General features: G+C 47.7%; 8 protein-coding genes across 8 annotated transcripts; 5 read left to right on the forward strand and 3 right to left on the reverse strand.

Moving 5' to 3' along the window:
- Positions 1–328: 328 nt before the first annotated feature.
- On the forward strand, positions 329–5,425 carry GCN2 (serine/threonine-protein kinase GCN2; the record flags this gene model as incomplete). The annotated part of the gene is made up of 1 exon (NM_207812.1): positions 329–5,425. The coding sequence occupies one exon, from the start codon at positions 329–331 to the stop codon at positions 5,423–5,425; it is 5,097 nt and encodes a 1,698-aa protein (NP_982459.1).
- Positions 5,426–5,634: 209 nt separating this feature from the next.
- Positions 5,635–6,316, forward strand: SRB2 (Srb2p; the record flags this gene model as incomplete). The annotated part of the gene is made up of 2 exons (NM_207813.1): positions 5,635–5,648; positions 5,701–6,316. The coding sequence occupies 2 exons, from the start codon at positions 5,635–5,637 to the stop codon at positions 6,314–6,316; spliced, it is 630 nt and encodes a 209-aa protein (NP_982460.1).
- Positions 6,317–6,397: 81 nt separating this feature from the next.
- On the reverse strand, positions 6,398–7,438 carry RTT103 (Rtt103p; the record flags this gene model as incomplete). The annotated part of the gene is made up of 1 exon (NM_207814.1): positions 6,398–7,438. One exon carries the CDS (start codon positions 7,436–7,438, stop codon positions 6,398–6,400), a length of 1,041 nt encoding a protein of 346 aa, NP_982461.1.
- A 133-nt stretch (positions 7,439–7,571) lies between these two features.
- HRQ1 (ATP-dependent 3'-5' DNA helicase) lies at positions 7,572–10,754 on the forward strand (the record flags this gene model as incomplete). The annotated part of the gene is made up of 1 exon (NM_207815.1): positions 7,572–10,754. One exon carries the CDS (start codon positions 7,572–7,574, stop codon positions 10,752–10,754), a length of 3,183 nt encoding a protein of 1,060 aa, NP_982462.1.
- A 105-nt stretch (positions 10,755–10,859) lies between these two features.
- Positions 10,860–12,620, reverse strand: SRP101 (Signal recognition particle receptor subunit alpha; the record flags this gene model as incomplete). Its single annotated transcript, NM_207816.2, has 1 exon — positions 10,860–12,620. One exon carries the CDS (start codon positions 12,618–12,620, stop codon positions 10,860–10,862), a length of 1,761 nt encoding a protein of 586 aa, NP_982463.2.
- Positions 12,621–13,154: 534 nt separating this feature from the next.
- On the forward strand, positions 13,155–14,933 carry AGOS_AAL078W (AAL078Wp; the record flags this gene model as incomplete). Its single annotated transcript, NM_207817.1, has 1 exon — positions 13,155–14,933. The coding sequence occupies one exon, from the start codon at positions 13,155–13,157 to the stop codon at positions 14,931–14,933; it is 1,779 nt and encodes a 592-aa protein (NP_982464.1).
- Positions 14,934–15,077: 144 nt separating this feature from the next.
- BCD1 (Bcd1p) lies at positions 15,078–16,163 on the reverse strand (the record flags this gene model as incomplete). Its single annotated transcript, NM_207818.1, has 1 exon — positions 15,078–16,163. The coding sequence occupies one exon, from the start codon at positions 16,161–16,163 to the stop codon at positions 15,078–15,080; it is 1,086 nt and encodes a 361-aa protein (NP_982465.1).
- A 385-nt stretch (positions 16,164–16,548) lies between these two features.
- On the forward strand, positions 16,549–16,943 carry VMA10 (H(+)-transporting V1 sector ATPase subunit G; the record flags this gene model as incomplete). The annotated part of the gene is made up of 2 exons (NM_207819.1): positions 16,549–16,551; positions 16,602–16,943. The coding sequence occupies 2 exons, from the start codon at positions 16,549–16,551 to the stop codon at positions 16,941–16,943; spliced, it is 345 nt and encodes a 114-aa protein (NP_982466.1).
- Positions 16,944–16,985: the final 42 nt, after the last annotated feature.

A 16,985-nucleotide genomic window follows, 5' to 3' on the forward strand; every position in this document is an offset into this window, starting at 1 on the left:
TTCAGATGCAGAATAATACAAAGTAATACTAATTGATGATCGCTCTTTTTCAGCAAATAATGTATGTGGGTTCCTGATGTTTGGCAAGGGATTCGAGGTCTCGATTGAGTAGCGGGCTATGTAGTAAAAACCTTCAGAAGTTGATTCAACTGGCATCAGAACTGCGAGTTATTTGGTGTCATTTGTATGCACGAGAAGGTGGCGGGAGCTGCAGACTGTAGGTATCTGGTATAAGTCTGGACATCGACTCTGTTTAAGCTAATACAGCTAGAGGTAGCAGGGGCGTGTGTGGTGCGGATCGGATTGATTAATCGACGGTGATTCAGTGATGTCAATGGGCAACTTGACCTTAGATGAGTACTATGAAATTCAGCAGAATGAACTTGAGGCGATGGAGTCTATCTACGCGGGGGACTTCGTGGACCTGACGCAGCGCAAGGCGAGCTGGGACAAGAAGCCGCAGCGGGTTTTCGAGATATCGTTGCGGTCCATCGAGAAAGAGCCTGCCGAGTCGTCGCTGACGCTGCACTTTGTGCTGGTGTCTACGTATCCGCATGCTGCTCCGCAGATAACGTTCAAGAAAGTACAGAACGTGCTGGACAGCCAGCTTGCGCTGTTGCGCGATGACATCAGGCGGATTCACAAGAGCGCGCGTGGCCAGGAGATACTGTTCGAGATTACGACTCGCGTGCAGGAGGTGCTGGATGAGTCGCAGGCGAATGCGAACACACAGTCTCTCGAGGCGGAGCGACTACAGCGTCTGGAAGATGAGAAGGTGAAGCTGAAGCTTGCGGAACAGGAGAACAAGGAAAAGATAGAGCTGGAGCGGGCCAAGGAACAGGAGCTGATTGACGAGCTGGTGCAGAAGGAACTGGAAAAACGCCAGGATGACGACTCGCTGTTTGGCATGGATAAGGCCGTTAACTTGCTTCCGCCTGCCGAGTGGATAAGCACCGGCGAAGCGTATGTGTTTCCGAAAGCGATTCGCGCTAAACTGCCAAACAATTCGTACTATTGGTTCAGAGCAGTTGTGAATAAGGAACCAGTCAAGATAGGGAACGATGTTCTCTCCTTTGGCAAACAGTACACAGTGAAACCATTTATTCCTTCGGATTCTCCTTTGATTGGTATTTTAGCGAATGCCGACTTCATGGATAACTTTCACTATCTGTTGACGGAAATCGAACTTCAGAACTCTTACTTCAATACTAGTAATGGAAAGAAGGAGATTGCTAACCTTGAGCGCGAGCTGGATACGTTGCTTAAAGTAAACCACGAGCATGTAAACAAACTGTACTCCTATACAGTAGAACGGATAGGCTTGTCGAGTACCTCGTTCGTGTGGAAAATTAGGCTGTTGACCGAATACGCTGAATCGACATGTATTGGGAATATAATAGAATCCGTCGGATATGTTAACCTGGCTACTTCGAGAGGATGGATACTTCGGTTGCTAGAAGCGCTGGAGAGTTTGCACAAGCATGGTATTGCTCACAAACAAATTGATTTACACACAGTGCATCTCATTAAGGACACTGATTTTGGTAACACGGTTCCGAAGCTAATGCATGCATCTTATGGACATACCATATCCAATATGTTAAACAGGTATCCGAACACAAAGTCAGGCAGTAAAATGATTGTCAATAACTGCCCATGGATTCCACCGGAAATGGTAAAATTTAATAATAGCAAGCCTCAGAGAAAGAGTGATATATGGAATTTAGCAGTACTTTTCATACAAATGATAAGCGGAGTAGACACCCCATTACATTATCAAACACCTGTGGATTTTTTAGAATCTGTCGATATGGATGAGAGTGTGGTTGATTTCCTGAATAAAATGCTCGCACCAGATCCTCGCTTGCGGCTTGGTCCATTGGAGCTTCTTCCAATGAAGTTCCTGCGAACAAACATTGATGCGGCTGTTGGTAAATTTTACCTGTTCCCAGATAGTGTAGGGACTGGGACTCCGACAATTATTTCAACAGGTAGTAACCAGCATCTACGATCAAGAGGCATTTCAAGGACTTCAGATGGTGGGCACCGCAGAAGTTTTAATGTCGGTTCCCGCTTTTCATCTGTCAACTCAACCACACGATCCAGGTATGCAACCGATTTTGAAGAAATCGCTGTATTAGGCAAAGGTGCTTTTGGACAGGTAGTGAAAGCGCGGAATTCTTTAGATAGCAGGTATTATGCTATCAAAAAGGTCAGACACACGGAAGAGAAGCTCTCTAGCATTCTATCCGAGGTAATGCTTTTAGCAAGCTTAAACCACCAATATGTCGTTCGGTATTATGCTGCTTGGCTTGAGGAAGATATGTTGGTAGAAGAAATGGCTATTACCTCAAGTGATGAAAGTGACATAGAGAGCGATGATAATACCGAAAGTTCAATCATTGATTCCTTCAGTAATGCAAACGTTACCACAACTAGGACTGTTTTAAACAGTATGAATAATGATTGGGATTTCATCTCTCATTCATTTAACAATAGCAGCATATCCAATATTATTTTTGCCAATAGCACAGATGAAGAGGACAGCGCCAATGATATTCCTAGCGAGGGCAGCAGAAGCGAGGACGAGCTTACTGACAAGCACTATGAGGATGAAAACGATACAAAGTCAATTGATCAAGGCACATCGCCTACTCTAACAGAAGGACGCGGTGGCAAACAATATAAATCAGGAATAAATTATAGGCGAAGTAGACGTTCTCTCCGACCGGCCGACTTGGCCGATGAAAAGCGCTCCCTAATGAAGTCCTCGAGGGCCAAGCCTAAAAGCACTTTATTCATTCAGATGGAGTACTGTGAAAACAGGACCTTGTATGACTTAATTCACAACGAAAACCTTAGCCAACAACGAGACGAATATTGGCGGCTTTTCCGTCAAATACTAGAGGCACTAAGTTACATTCATTCACAAGGTATAATCCATCGTGATTTGAAACCAATGAATATCTTCATCGATGAATCAAGGAACATTAAGATAGGAGACTTTGGATTGGCAAAAAATGTTCACAAATCCGCTGATATTTTAAGAATAGAAGGGGCATTTGGGAGCAATGTTTCAGCAGACGACCTCACATCTGCTATAGGTACTGCTCTTTACGTTGCTTCCGAAGTGCTGACCGGTAACGGAAATTATAACGAGAAGATTGACATGTATTCGTTAGGCATAATATTCTTCGAAATGGTTTACCACTTTGATACACTAATGGAAAGGGCAACGGATTTACGCAAGTTGAGATCATCCGCAGTCGAGTTACCGGCAAACTTTGATTCATCCAAGCGAAACGAGAAAAAGATTATTAGGTTGTTATTAGATCATGATCCAGCCAAAAGACCTACAGCTGCAAAATTGCTTGCTAGTGGTTGGCTTCCTGTCAAACATCAAGATGAGGTTACTAAAGAAGCATTGAAAAATTTGGCAGACCCATCGTCTCCTTGGCAACAACAAGTTCGGGAAAGCTTGTTCTCTCAGCCATATAGCTTATCAAATGATATTCTTTTTGATAATTCTCAGAATACTGCCACACCTTTTAGTCAGCTACTCCGGGCCCAAATGAAGGAAGAAGTTGAAAAGGTGTTCAGGAGACATGGCGGTATCGAGAACAATGAACCACCCATTATTTTCCCCAAAGCTCCATTCTACTCGTCTCAAAATGTGTATGAGGTATTGGATAGAGGGGGTTCTGTGTTGCAGCTGCAATATGATTTAACGTACCCTATGGCGCGCTATCTTTCTAAGAACCCTCATTGCATATCAAAACAGTACAGAATGCAGTCAGTATACCGCCCAGCAGAACAGCAGCATGGCAGCGTTGAACCACGAAGATTCGGAGAAATAGATTTTGATATTATATCTGGATCATCTGCGGATTCAGCTTTATACGACGCTGAAAGTATTAAAATCATTGATGAACTGATATCAGTGTTTCCTGTCTTCGAAAAGACTAATACTTTGATTATTGTGAATCACTCAGATATTATGGAAAGTATCTTCAACCTTTGTTCTATTGATAAAGCCCAACGTTCCCTCGTATCTCAGATGCTGTCTCAGGTTGGCTTTGCCAAGTCGTTTAAAGATGTCAAAACCGAGCTGAAGGCCCAGTTAAATATATCTTCTACCTCCTTGAACGATTTGGAGATGTTCGATTTCAAGGTGGATTTTGACAATGCAAAAAAGAGGCTCAACAAACTGATGATCGATAGTCCGCACCTAACCAAGGTTGAGGAATCGCTTTCATATATATTCAAAGTGTTGAACTTCCTGAAGCCTCTTGGTGTAACACGAAATGTGGTGGTATCCCCGTTAAGCAATTATAACAGTGCCTTCTACAAGGGCGGCATCATGTTCCAGGCCATATACGATAGCGGCCGTGTAAAAAGTTTGTTGGCAGCTGGTGGACGTTACGATAATTTGATTTCTTACATTGCAAGGCCATCAGGCGGTAAAATCAAGCATATCAAAAGAGCTGTTGGTTTCAACTTGGCCTGGGATACAATATATCTGATAGTTCAGAACTATTTCAAGCTGGCATCAGGCAAACAGACGAAAAATAGAAGCCGCTTTCTCCGGGAGAATGCTATTGAGTGGAAACCGAAGAGATGCGATATCCTTGTTGCTAGCTTCTCCGATGCCATTTTGAATAGCCTGGGTGTCAGAATCGTCAACAAGCTTTGGAAGTTGGGAATCAGTGTCGATCTGGTTCGGAATTGCTATTCTGTGGAAGACGTCATTAGCGCAGCGCAGATTGATGGCTGCGATTGGATTATTCTAATCAAACAACAAAATTTCAGTGCATCTAGTCATAAGAGGAAATATAAGCCTCTGAGGATACGGAAGCTAGACAGCGAAATTGACGTTGACATGGATCTTGACGAGTTCATCCAGCTTTATCAACAAGAAACCGGAATTAGGTCAACTGCTGAAATACTGCCTTCGTCAGAGAACTCACAAATCGAAGAAGGCACCAGCAAATGGGAAGAGTTTAGTAGCGCCGACGGTAGTCAAGACGGCGGAAGTGGCATCGCTCCAATAGGTCAGCAGAAAGTTGTCCACATTCCGAATAATTCCGCTCGCGCAAAGGCAAAACAAAATAAGAAGGACAAGTGGGTATTCGAGGAATCTGCAAGGAACGCTTCCAAGGCAATTGTTCACAGTCTTTCTTCTGCGCCTGTTTTTTCGGTAGATGCCATCAGGGATGAAGTACTCGAAATAATATCCATCACTTCGCTGGCTCAGAAGGATGAGTGGCTTAGAAAGGTATTTGGCTCTGGCGCCAACTCTGCCCCAAGGAGTTTCGCAACTAGCATATACAATAGTCTCTCCAAAGAAGCTGCGAAGGGCACCAAGTGGGCCATCTTGCACTGTCACAAAACTGGTAGTTCCTGTGTGGTAGATCTCCAGCGCTGATAGAGACAAGACATTACGTTAATTCAATTCTGCCGATAGTAAAATTATCTAGCTTTTGAAATTATTTAGCATATTCATTAAATCCACTTCGTGGCGGTCGGTTGGACCACAGCCGACCGGAGCGTTTCATTATTATCATCGCGCACGTTTGTATAAGACAATCCATCGCCAACTCTTAATACTCCACCTCCTTCGAAGCGTCCAAGTTCATGAAGAGAACAGCGTATGTACCAATTACTCAATCTCTGTATTTTGCACAGCAACTGACCTTACAGTGTCATTTTCATTGAGAAGGCAACCCCTTCGACCATTACACAGTTTCATGATATTCTCTCTACCCATGTTCTGGCGATCCAGGAAAAATGGTCATTTGAGCTAAAGACATTTAGATCCAGCATCAAGAATCTCCCACCAAGCGATACAAAAGTCCTTTATTCCCTGCAGTTGACTCATAGAGACAATCAGACTGTGGTGATAAAGAACCAGTCAGCTATTGTCACTGGTCAGCACAGCACGGACGCGCTTACGTCTAATGGATGCTCCTCAGGCTTCCCCGAACCATTCGATAATATTCTAACGTCGAAACTATCAAACATATGGACCCAGCGTCAATCTACAAAAGGCAACTTTGGCACGACTTATAAGACGTCTGAGCTAATTATCCGTGCGTCAAATGTTTTTTCCTCTAGTGGCTTCAAGGGCCTTCTGCTGGAAATAGAATGCACAGACCCCGTGTCAGCTGAAGAGTTCGACCGCAGAGTCGCTAATATCCGTGCTATGCTGAGTGAGATAGATATTAACGATTACAAATTAAATAAAGACGAAATGAATGAAGGGAAGCCGGTGTTTTTGTGTGATCTAGCTTATCAGTACGTTAAAGTTTTAGATTAGAGATGTAGAACTGCGCAAACTGTCTTTGATAATACAATACAGGAGGAACATATCTAATGCGACCCTTGGTCCGTCTTCCGTTCAGTTAGCAAGTTTGCTTAGGAGATCCTGAATACTGGAGGTGATGGAGTTCTGATCTTCTGGGGTGCGCGATGCATCAGTACCGGCCACAACCGCTGGTTCGTAGCCACCGCCCATGTCTTCATCGCGCGAGAGCTTAGGGCGCTTGCTCTGCGAGTCTGAATCGTCATGGGGAGAGCGCTTCTTCAAGTTGGACTCATCATCGCTATCGTCGGATGAATTATCGCTATCTAATTCTTGCTCGTATGTGGGTAGTACATTATCGTCGCCGGCAGATGTGCCCTGGACGGCCGAAGGGTCCTTCGACGCCAGTTGCACGTCAACCTCGCTTACGATATGGAGCTCGTTAGCGAGTAGCGTCTTCTGCTCCGCAACAAGTACCTCCAGCTGCTCTATGAGCTTCTGCCGCAGTTCAACTGACTTGTGCACAGTCTCTTTCGCAGCCGTGGCGATCTTCGTTACAGTCTTGAAATTCTCAACATAAACCATGCTGTTGGGGTCTAAAGCCTCTAGCGACTTCTCGAACTTCAGCTGTGTCGACTTGACGTTGGGTGCATACTTCTCGAGTGTACGGTAAAGTCCACATGCCTCGTCGATGCGTGAGTTTATCGTCCCAACCGCCACCGTAGTGCCAGCACCCGTCCCCTGCAGGTACCTTTCAATGTTATTCAGCACATTATCCGACAGGATCTGTCGCTGTCTCCAGATTGCTACGACTCGTTGCACCTTTTTCTGCAGTTCTTGCGGTAATTCAGGGAATACCTGCTTCAACACATTGGGCAATACACGTCCGAATTCGTTCCCAAATTGAAAGATACGCTTGTGCTTCGCCTGCTGTATAACATCATTCACCAGGTAGATCGCCAGTAGCTTGCGCCGTGTGTTAGTGCTTGTCATCAATATGTATTTTGCCCAACTTTGCGCCACCACCGGTGCTTCCTTATACAGTGTCAGAAGCCATTTCGAAGCACCAACAATCGACTCCTGCGTTTCATCCAGCCCGTTTAGCTTTCCAATAAACTGTTCCTCGGAGAATGACATTGCCTAATCTCTATTACCTGGTCGTCTTTTCGTAATGAAGCCGGTGAAGAGTGCTGTTCTAACAACATAAGAACTGGTTAGTATAAACTTTTCAACACCATAGTACATCAAGAAAGCCCTAAGCCGTCGCACGATGGAAGGACCGGTTAAGAAAGCGAAGGTGGATGGCTTACAGGAAATTAGGAGGATATTTACAAAGCTGAATACCCTTTATACGTTTCTGCTATCTCGAAAGCACGTGCTGACTACTTTTGAGACCCTTCGAGGGCCACTGGAACAGGCAATCAAGCGTCCGTTGGAAATTGCGGACCTGGCAAGGATCGCAGTGGTGATGGGCCGAAGCGTTGAGTTTAGATATGTAGATCTGAACCAAATCCATGCAGAAACGAAGGTGTTTGACTTTGGGCGTGGAGGCTATCAGCAGAAGGAGTCAGACATATTCCAGCTGAAGAGCGGTTCTGAATCCATGGACGAGACGCAGGCGCTGGTGTTTGAGTTCGTAGATGGAAATATGTCCAGGGCATGGTCAGCGGGGGGCACACCGGAATTTACCATGGATCAGATGCGTCGCATGATCACACGGCGGCGAGATGTGTTCGAGGAGCGACTGGCAGCGTTTGCCGCAAGCGCGGAGGAAAGAGGCCTGGACACCTGGGAGGAGCTCTGCCGCGCCGCTGATTTGGAACTTCCGAGGCCCAAGCAGTACGTGGATCCCGTGCAGGCCATGATAGAAGCCCAAGAAGGACGTGGCACTGCGGGGCCGGATGGCCAGAAGGACATCGACCGCCCGCCTATGAACGTACTTCTTGAGCGCCTCAAACATACTAAGATCTACAGCGGACAGATTGCCGCATTGCATGTGCAGAAAGAGAGGACGGCGGCTTACGGCAAACTTGACTTCGATCTGGCACCAGAGGTCGTTAATGCATTGGACCACGATCAGCTGTATATCCATCAGGCAGAGGCCCTCAATGCCGTTCATGCGGGCAATAATGTGATCATTACGACCTCCACCTCCTCCGGCAAGTCTTTAATCTATCAGCTTTGTGCTATAGACGCGCTCTTAAAAGATAGGGACTCAACCTTCATGTACATTTTTCCAACCAAGGCTTTGGCTCAAGACCAAAAGCGCGCATTCCAGCAGCTTCTCAGCCGCATTCCCAGTCTTGCAACTGTTGTAGTTGCAACTTATGATGGTGATACCGAACAACAGAACCGTGCCGCCATCCGGAAGCATGCACGGGTCATTTTCACGAACCCTGACATGATACATTCAAGTATCTTGCCCAACCATCCGGGATGGCGGCACTTTCTTATGCATCTCAAATTGGTGGTTGTGGACGAGCTACATGTGTATAAGGGTCTTTTTGGCTCCCACGTTGCGCTTGTCATGCGGAGGTTACTAAGGCTTGTCCGCGACTTTTACCTTAACGCGCAACTAAGATTTATTTCTTGTTCTGCAACTATAAAACGTCCAGTGGAGCATATGACTAACATGTTTGGTGTTTCGGATATTGTTCATGTGTTCAAGGATGGTTCACCCAACGGTTTGAAATACCTAGGTGTTTGGAATCCTCCGGCCCTGCCCCAGCATATGCATAAGAGAGAAAACTTTATTCAAGAGAGTGCAAAAATATTAGTCGAATTGATTGTTAATAACACTCGCACTATCGCGTTTTGTTATGTACGCAGAGTGTGTGAGCTGCTAATGAAGGAGGTGCGGATAATACTCCAAGAGATGGGAAGGATTGATCTTGTTAATGACGTTATGTCCTACAGAGGCGGATACTCTGTGGATGACAGAAGAAAGATCGAGGAAGAAATGTTTCATGGTGGCTTGCGTGCTGTGATATCAACAAATGCCCTGGAGTTAGGTATCGATATCGGTACCTTAGATTGCGTATTGATGTGTGGCTTCCCTCTGTCATTGGCTAATTTTCATCAACAGAGTGGCAGAGCAGGCAGAAGGAACAAAGATTCTTTGACGCTAGTTGTAGCGGCCGATTCTCCAGTAGATCAGCATTATGTTGCGCACTCTGAGATATTGCTTGAATATGACAACGACCCCGACAAACTTCAGGAGCTTACTTTGGATTTTGACAATGAATTAATCCTAGAAGGGCATATACAGTGCGCCGCATTTGAGCTACCGATAGATATAAAAAGAGATCAGCAGTTTTTTAACAAGAAATACTTACAGGATCTATGCACTAATAGACTACAGCATGATTCGGATGGATACCATGCCAATGATAATTATCTACCATGGCCACCAAAAATGGTCTCTCTTCGCGGCGTCGAAGAAGACATATATGCGGTTGTGGATATTACAAATGGTAGGAATATTGTGATAGAAGAGATAGAGGCGTCGAGGACAACATTTACGCTATACGATGGGGGCATTTTTATCCATCAAGGATATCCATACTTGGTCAAAGAATTCAATGCCGATGACAAGTATGCAAAGGTTCAGAGGGTCGATGTCGATTGGTTGACAAGTCAGCGGGATTTTACGGATGTAGATCCGCAGGAAATTCAGTTAGTCCGATCGCTAACTGATAGTGACGTCCCAGTTTATTTTGGGAAGATACGAACAACTATGATTGTATTTGGGTTCTTCAAAGTGGATAAACATGGTAGGATATTGGATGCTGTAGAAACGCATAATCCTCCTGTGATAATAGATTCAAAAGGTTTATGGATAGATATACCTAGGCAAGCCCTTGAATTGGTCAAGGAGCGGGGGCTAAATATGGCAGGTGGAATACATGCTGCAGAGCATGGCATAATTGGTTTATTACCGCGGTTTATAGTCGCAGGTGTTGATGAAATAAATACTGAGTGTAAAGCTCCTGAGAAAGAATTTGCACAGCGGCAAACGAGCAGGCTGCGTCCGGCTCGCTTAGTGTTTTATGATTCCAAAGGTGGACACCATGGGTCTGGATTATCAAGTAAGATTTTTGAAAATATTGAGAGCATTTTAAATGGAGCTCTACAGAGGATTGAGGAATGTCCATGCGAGGATGGCTGTCCAGATTGCGTGGCAGCTTCATTTTGTAAGGAACGCTCCCTCGTCATTTCAAAACCGGCGTCATTAATTATTCTGCATTCGATTCTTGGGCATGATCCCTCCACGTATATGCATAAAATAAACCAGGGCCCTGAACCAAACATGGCACAGGTGAAAGTAGAAACCATAGAGCCAGTGACTACGCCGGTGAAATTTGCCGCTGATGTTGAAATCATTGATGTGAGGAGGATTCGAAACCCAAAGAGCGAGGAGCTAGAAATAAAGGAAGAATTCACGGACGAGTAGATCCATTTGATTCGATTTATTGAACAAAAAACGCATGGCGTGGTATTTATTAATATGGACATTAAGTAAGGCTCAAAAACTTGCCATTCGTAGGTAGAAATGGCATCACGATAACAACGAGTTGACTGCCCAAGTAACGCTCAAGGTTCTGAGGTCAGTGTACGTCTGCCCAACACCAATAAACAATATCGGGATACCCGTGGCATAGACCATATTTACCATCGTTCCCAACATCTCGCCTACTGTGTCGCACTTAGAAATAATAAAAAAGTCCAGATTTCTATCCTTCCCAAATGCTTGGTTGAAATTTTTAGCCTGCTGGACGGAGTCCGTGCCGACGAGCGCTTCTCCTACCATTATAATCTTGTCGGGCTTCGCCTGGTCTGCAAAAGACTTTAAAGGTGACATCAATGTAGCGTCATTATGCCTTCTGCCTGCGGTATCCATCAACACAACGTCAAACTGTTGTTCTCGGGCGTATTTAATAGCCTGTTTAGCAATCTTGGTGACAAGATCAGAGCCGCCATAGCCTGCTTCGAATAATTCCACAGCATCATTACCACTTTTGCCTCGCTTGTTTTTTGAGCCGCGCACATGATTATCGTCGGTCAATTGAGCCAAATTCTCTACATGGACCCGTAATTGTTCTACCGCGCCTGACCTGAAGGTGTCACATGCCACAATTAGAACTTTAAACTTGTTTTGCAACAGCCAGAAAGCTAGTTTCGATAGGTTAGTGGATTTTCCCACACCGTTTACCCCGACGATCGAAAATACATATGGATCGCACTTTGCGTCTACCTTGTTTCCAACCTTCTTCTGTATCTCATGCAACAGATCGACTGATACCCCCGGGGTTAAAATACTGATCAGCGCCTGTTCCAACGCGTCACGAGCCGTCTGTTCCACGCTAGTCCAACTAGCTGTCTTTAGTCCAACGAGTTGTTCAGAGACTCGAGAGGTAAGATAATCAGCCGCAGCCGGGGCTACGTTCTTACCAATTAAATGCTTCTTGAACTTCTCAAGAATAGCATGCAGATCTCCTTCGTCGATGGTCTTATTTCCTAGCCACTTTTTCCTCAGGAATCCCAAGACGCCAGCAGGAGCCCCGGCAGAACTAGGCTGTCGAGTCGAATCTTTTTTTGCTTGCGAGAGCATGTTATCGATCTCCTTTATCAAAAACTGACCATCCTCAGTGCGCGAACCGAAGTCGCTTTGGTTCACATTGGTCACCTCGGCCGGTGCGGTAGAAATGTCGTCTGGTATTGGTGAAAAGTCTAACTGATCGGCGTTGACATTAGAGTCGTCCAACATCCCATTGGAGTTCCACCTCCGGGTCTTCTGTGTGCCACCGGTTGTCGCCTTCTTATTGGTAGGCTTTTTCAGCTGTTGGGCAGCAGGCGACGAGTCTCGTATGCTCTTTGTACTTAGCTCCTTCTCTACCATAGACTCATACTTCACGGTAAAGTACTTCTCAAACTTGAAAAGCTCCTCCTGGACCGCTTCCAGAGTAATCGAGCCTTTCGGCTCTTTCCGCGCTGCCCTCAGCGCACTGTCAAGTCCAAGCGAATCCCACAACTGCAGAGACATGTCCACCACCTGCTCTGCCTCGTGGTTCAGAGTCAGCGATGGTGCAGATGCATATGAGGCAACATAGAACAGCCGTGTGGCCTTCGTCTCGCGAAAGATAAACGTATGCGAATCAACTGAGACCGTGGCGAACTTCGATTCATTAATAGCAGGCGGCCGCGATATCAGTTCATGAATAAACTTGTTGCATAGCTGCTCCGAGAAGCGCTTCTTCAACGACGCATACTGGAACAGAAGCTGTCCCTGTGCTGTAAATATGGCGAACTGATCAATCATGGTAGATTAGTTCCAGTTCAGGTCGCCAGCTCAAATAACGGTGCACAGTAAATAGTTTTACAATCTAGTCGTCGCAGATTTTTGTTCTGATATATATCACCTACAAGAAGGGTGTAAGATCAGGCAAAGCTTAGCCACAGTATGCTTGGAAATCAACTGATACTAAAGTACTATCGATTGGTATCATCACATATTTGAGCCTAAGATGTGCTTGCATTATAATCACGTGATACATATGGTCGAATTATCGTCGGTTGGGACTTACGTTGGGCGAGGCCTTCACGGACCCAACAGCTTCGAGTAAAACTAAATTTACAAGGCGAGTAAAACACCTAGGCTGACATCCAGTTATCGCTGCTAGGAGTTTGTAATAGTGCGTTAACCAGATCTTGGTATACCCCCTCTAAGCGGTACAGCTGAATAGAATAGATATCTACTGCTTGCTGTCCGGAAGATTGGGTCAGGAAAGGAACCAACCATCTACAGATACACCAGCCAGCTCCCGAGACATACGTTTATCTGGTGACTAGGGTAATGAACGGTGAAGTGGAAGATGAAGACCAAATTCCCGAGTTCGATTTCAGCGAGTTCTTGAGGGCCAACTCGCATCGGGTTGCACCATATGGCAGTCCGCTAGGAACGGCACCTAACTCGACAGGTGATGAAGCAACAGCAGGGGCGGATCTGTCCGGGGATTCGGCGCTGCCGGTAGCAGAAGCGCCGCTATTGCAGGGAATCTCCACGCCTGAGGAAGGCGTGGACTATGACGATGGCCTTATCCCAGAGTTAGACTGCGAACAGCTTTTGGATGAGAACCCACACTTGGTTCCGCCTAGCGCCCCGTGGATGCCGTCCCCACTTACGGTCGAGAACACGGTACCTTTGCTGGCCGCCAAGCTTCCCAAAAAGTATGAACCTCAGGTTATACATTTACTTAAGAAAGTTGATCTTGTCACTATGACATTCTCGATAGTGCTACCAGTTTTCTCATTATTGCACTTGGTATTTGCTGCACCTCCATTAAATGCTACCCTTGTGAAGATATGGATAGCTTATTATTTATTGACTGAGCTGAGCTTAATAGCGGGATACCACCGGTTGTTCACACACCAATCATACCACTGTCACATCTTTGTCCAATTCATTATGGCTGTTATTGGAACTTCGTGTGGCTTGGGTTCGATTTTGCAGTTTAGTAGCCAGCATCTGGCGCATCACCGATACTCGGATACCGAGAGAGACCCGCAGTCGCTTAGTCTGTATGGCTGGTGGTTTGCACAGTGGGGACACAAACTATTCAAGGGAAACAAGAAGTCGGCGAAGGCAGTTGCAGATTGTCGTAAGACCCTTGTGTCTAGTGTTTGCGCACCACGCAACAAGCAGCTGCGTAGCAAGCAGTTCGTAGTCCCCCCCAGCTACTCGTTACTTAAGTGGCAGGACGAGAATTATTACATGCTCTGGATAATCACCAACCTCTTCATTCCCACAATTTTGGCCTTCACAGTGTGCCAGTTGTCTGTCTTCAGCTGTGTCTTCTATCTTGGCCTCGTCCGCATGTCGCTAGTGCAGCAGCAGTGGCTCTTAGCCGGATCACTTGGCCATTTGAAAACACTGCCATTTAGTTCACAACCGTTTGATGATTCTCGTTCGGCGGTCGACCTTCCGCTGTCTATCCTTGCTCAGGTCATTACCTTCGGCGAGTCGAACCACAACTTCCACCATGAATTCCCAGGTGATTACCGGAATGGCCCCGCCTGGTACGCTTTTGATCCGGCGAAATGGGCTATCAACCTAATGGGACACCTCGGCCTCGTGCATCATATGCACAGCGCTTCAAGTGACCAGATTGACATGTGTAGGGTACAACAACAGCAGAAAATACTTGACGGCGAGAGGTCAAAGCTCCAGTGGGGCATACCAATAGACCGGCTGCCTATGATCACTCCAGAGCAATTTGCAACTGTTGCACGTAAGGATTACGAGGAAAAGGAGAAAGCACTGGTTGCGATAGAAGGTATAATACACGATGTGACGCCATTCATGCATGACCACCCAGGTGGCATGGCCTTGGTTGTCGCGAGCGTTGGTAAAGATGCGACGCCGGCGTTTAATGGCGCTGTATACGCCCATTCCACGGCCGCTCGCAATCTGCTTGCCACAATGAGGGTCGCAAGGCTGACAAAAGGATCATGTGTTGTCCAAACTTCGTGGGAGCATAATTTACTGAACGACTCTCAAGGCCAGAGAATTGTTCGCAACAGGACACAGGCGACTGTAACCAGGGATATATACTATGCGGCCAGTGCAGCTTAGTTATCACATTGCTGGCCGCATCTCGGTGTTTATAAGCCACCAATGCATGTTATTACACATCTGTTTAAGGTAATGGTCATTTTATAAGTAATCCTCAGCCGTCCGCTTGAAGGTATACAAGCCGAGCTGTATGCATGCATTCTACTAATCCGCCAAGAAATCGAGCGAAATGCCAGGCGTATAGCCATCGTCGCTGTCTGTTTCTCCCCCGTGTGACGGGGATGCAGGCGGCGGCGCAGGCTCCAACCTCGCGGGATTCTCTTCGGGCTCACCATCGGAGGATGAATCGCTGTCGCTCGAGCTATCGCCGCTCGAGCTATCGCTGCTATCGCTGCTCGAGGTGTCGCTGCTATCGCTGGACGAGGTCGTAGTACCATCCGACGCAACCCTGAAGCCCAGCCGCTCCATGTCCTCCGCACTAGCCGCGATATATACGGTGGGAAATTCGATAACAGTCTTGTTCCGGAACAGTTCCCCAACAGCCTTCTGCGGGTCCAGCTCGACAACCCTCTTTGTATCTATCACACCCTCAGTCTCGGCTGGAAACTGCTTCGTATAGTATCGTAACCCGCTCCCCACAAGCGCCTGTAGCCGGCTAGCCTTGGTCAGCGGCTCCCCATCGTCCCCAGCGGCAGCCAGCGGCAGCCACTCCGCGCACTTGTCGAACACCGCTTTGCCAATACAGTCCAACAGCCTGCTTTGCTCCTGGTTCCGATGCGAGCAGTGCGTCCACTGCTCACCGCCGGGTCGGGCCACTGCCCATTCTATGGTCCACACAAACGTGTCCAGCGACTTGTCCCACTTGCTCTTGTTCCACAGCGACCTCTGCATGCCCTTCGGCAGTAGCATGCACCGCACTCCGCGCCGCACCACGCTACCGGGCTTCCCCACCCGTCCGTGCCCGCCATCCCCTCTGCCCGCGTGAACTATGTTCTTATTCTTCTGCGAGCTGCCCTCCTTCAGCAGCTGCACCTTCCGGTTCAGGCCTATGAGGAAGTTGTAGTCCCGCTGCACCAGCGGGTTTGTTTCATCCTTCGTGTCCGCGCCCTTCAGCACCCCCCGCGGGATATATTCCGTCGTCTGGCCGCTGGTGCCGGAGCAGTTCTCCTGCTCCTTATGCTGTCGAGAGCACGCTAGCGAGCACGTTCTCCGCGAGCACCGCGGACAGCGGTATTTCGGCTCCCCCGTCTTGCAGACTTCGCATCCCTCACAACTGGTCGTGGAAGTCATCCCTGCCCGTCTAATTCACCCTCTAGCTGGTCAGCTTCGCCTGTATCTGTCCCATGCCCGTGGCTCGAGCGCGATGAGCACTTTTTTCACTGGCAGCACAGCTTCCGGCAACGGATGAAGCGATGCGCCCAGCCCACCTGACAAACACAGCAGTGCGCCAGCCTCCGGAACCGCCAGGAACGCCTGCGCTGGTCGTTTGGACCACCTGCCGGGACGCCAGCCGGCGCCAAGGACCTGCGATGATTACATTCGTGCATGGTGATATTTGAATGTCTCCGTTTCCGCTTACCCCTATGCTACTATTACTTACGGTTACCACACCGCGGAGAGGCAGGGCGAACAGGATAGCCACAGACTAGTCCACGGGCGATACTTGCAATCCACTATGGTATGTGACATGCGCTGTTCCGCAGGCAGCAACACTACTAACGCGCGCAGTCGCAGTCGAATGGGATCGCAACGTTGTTAAAGGCCGAGAAGGAGGCGCACGAGATCGTGGCCTCCGCACGCCGGTACCGCCAAGAGCGGCTCAAGCAGGCCAAGCTGGACGCGCTGCAGGAAATCAACGAGTATCGGCGGCGCAAGGAGCAGGAGCTCCGCGAGTACGAGGCAGCCAACGCTGGCGGCGCGGAGGAGCTGGAGCGTGACGCCGAGCAGCGCGCGCAGAAGGAGCTGGACGAGATCCGCCGCGTGGCAGGAGCGAAGCGCGACGCCGTGGTGGAGCTGCTGATCGACGCCGTCACAAAGCCGCAGCACGAGCTGCACGTCAATGCGGGGTAGGCCGCGATTGGCCCGCGGATAGAACATCTTGCCTGCACCGCC

Source organism: Eremothecium gossypii, chromosome I (assembly GCF_000091025.4).
Source record: "Eremothecium gossypii ATCC 10895 chromosome I, complete sequence".
In the NCBI taxonomy this organism is placed as follows: Eukaryota; Fungi; Ascomycota; class Saccharomycetes; order Saccharomycetales; family Saccharomycetaceae; genus Eremothecium; species Eremothecium gossypii.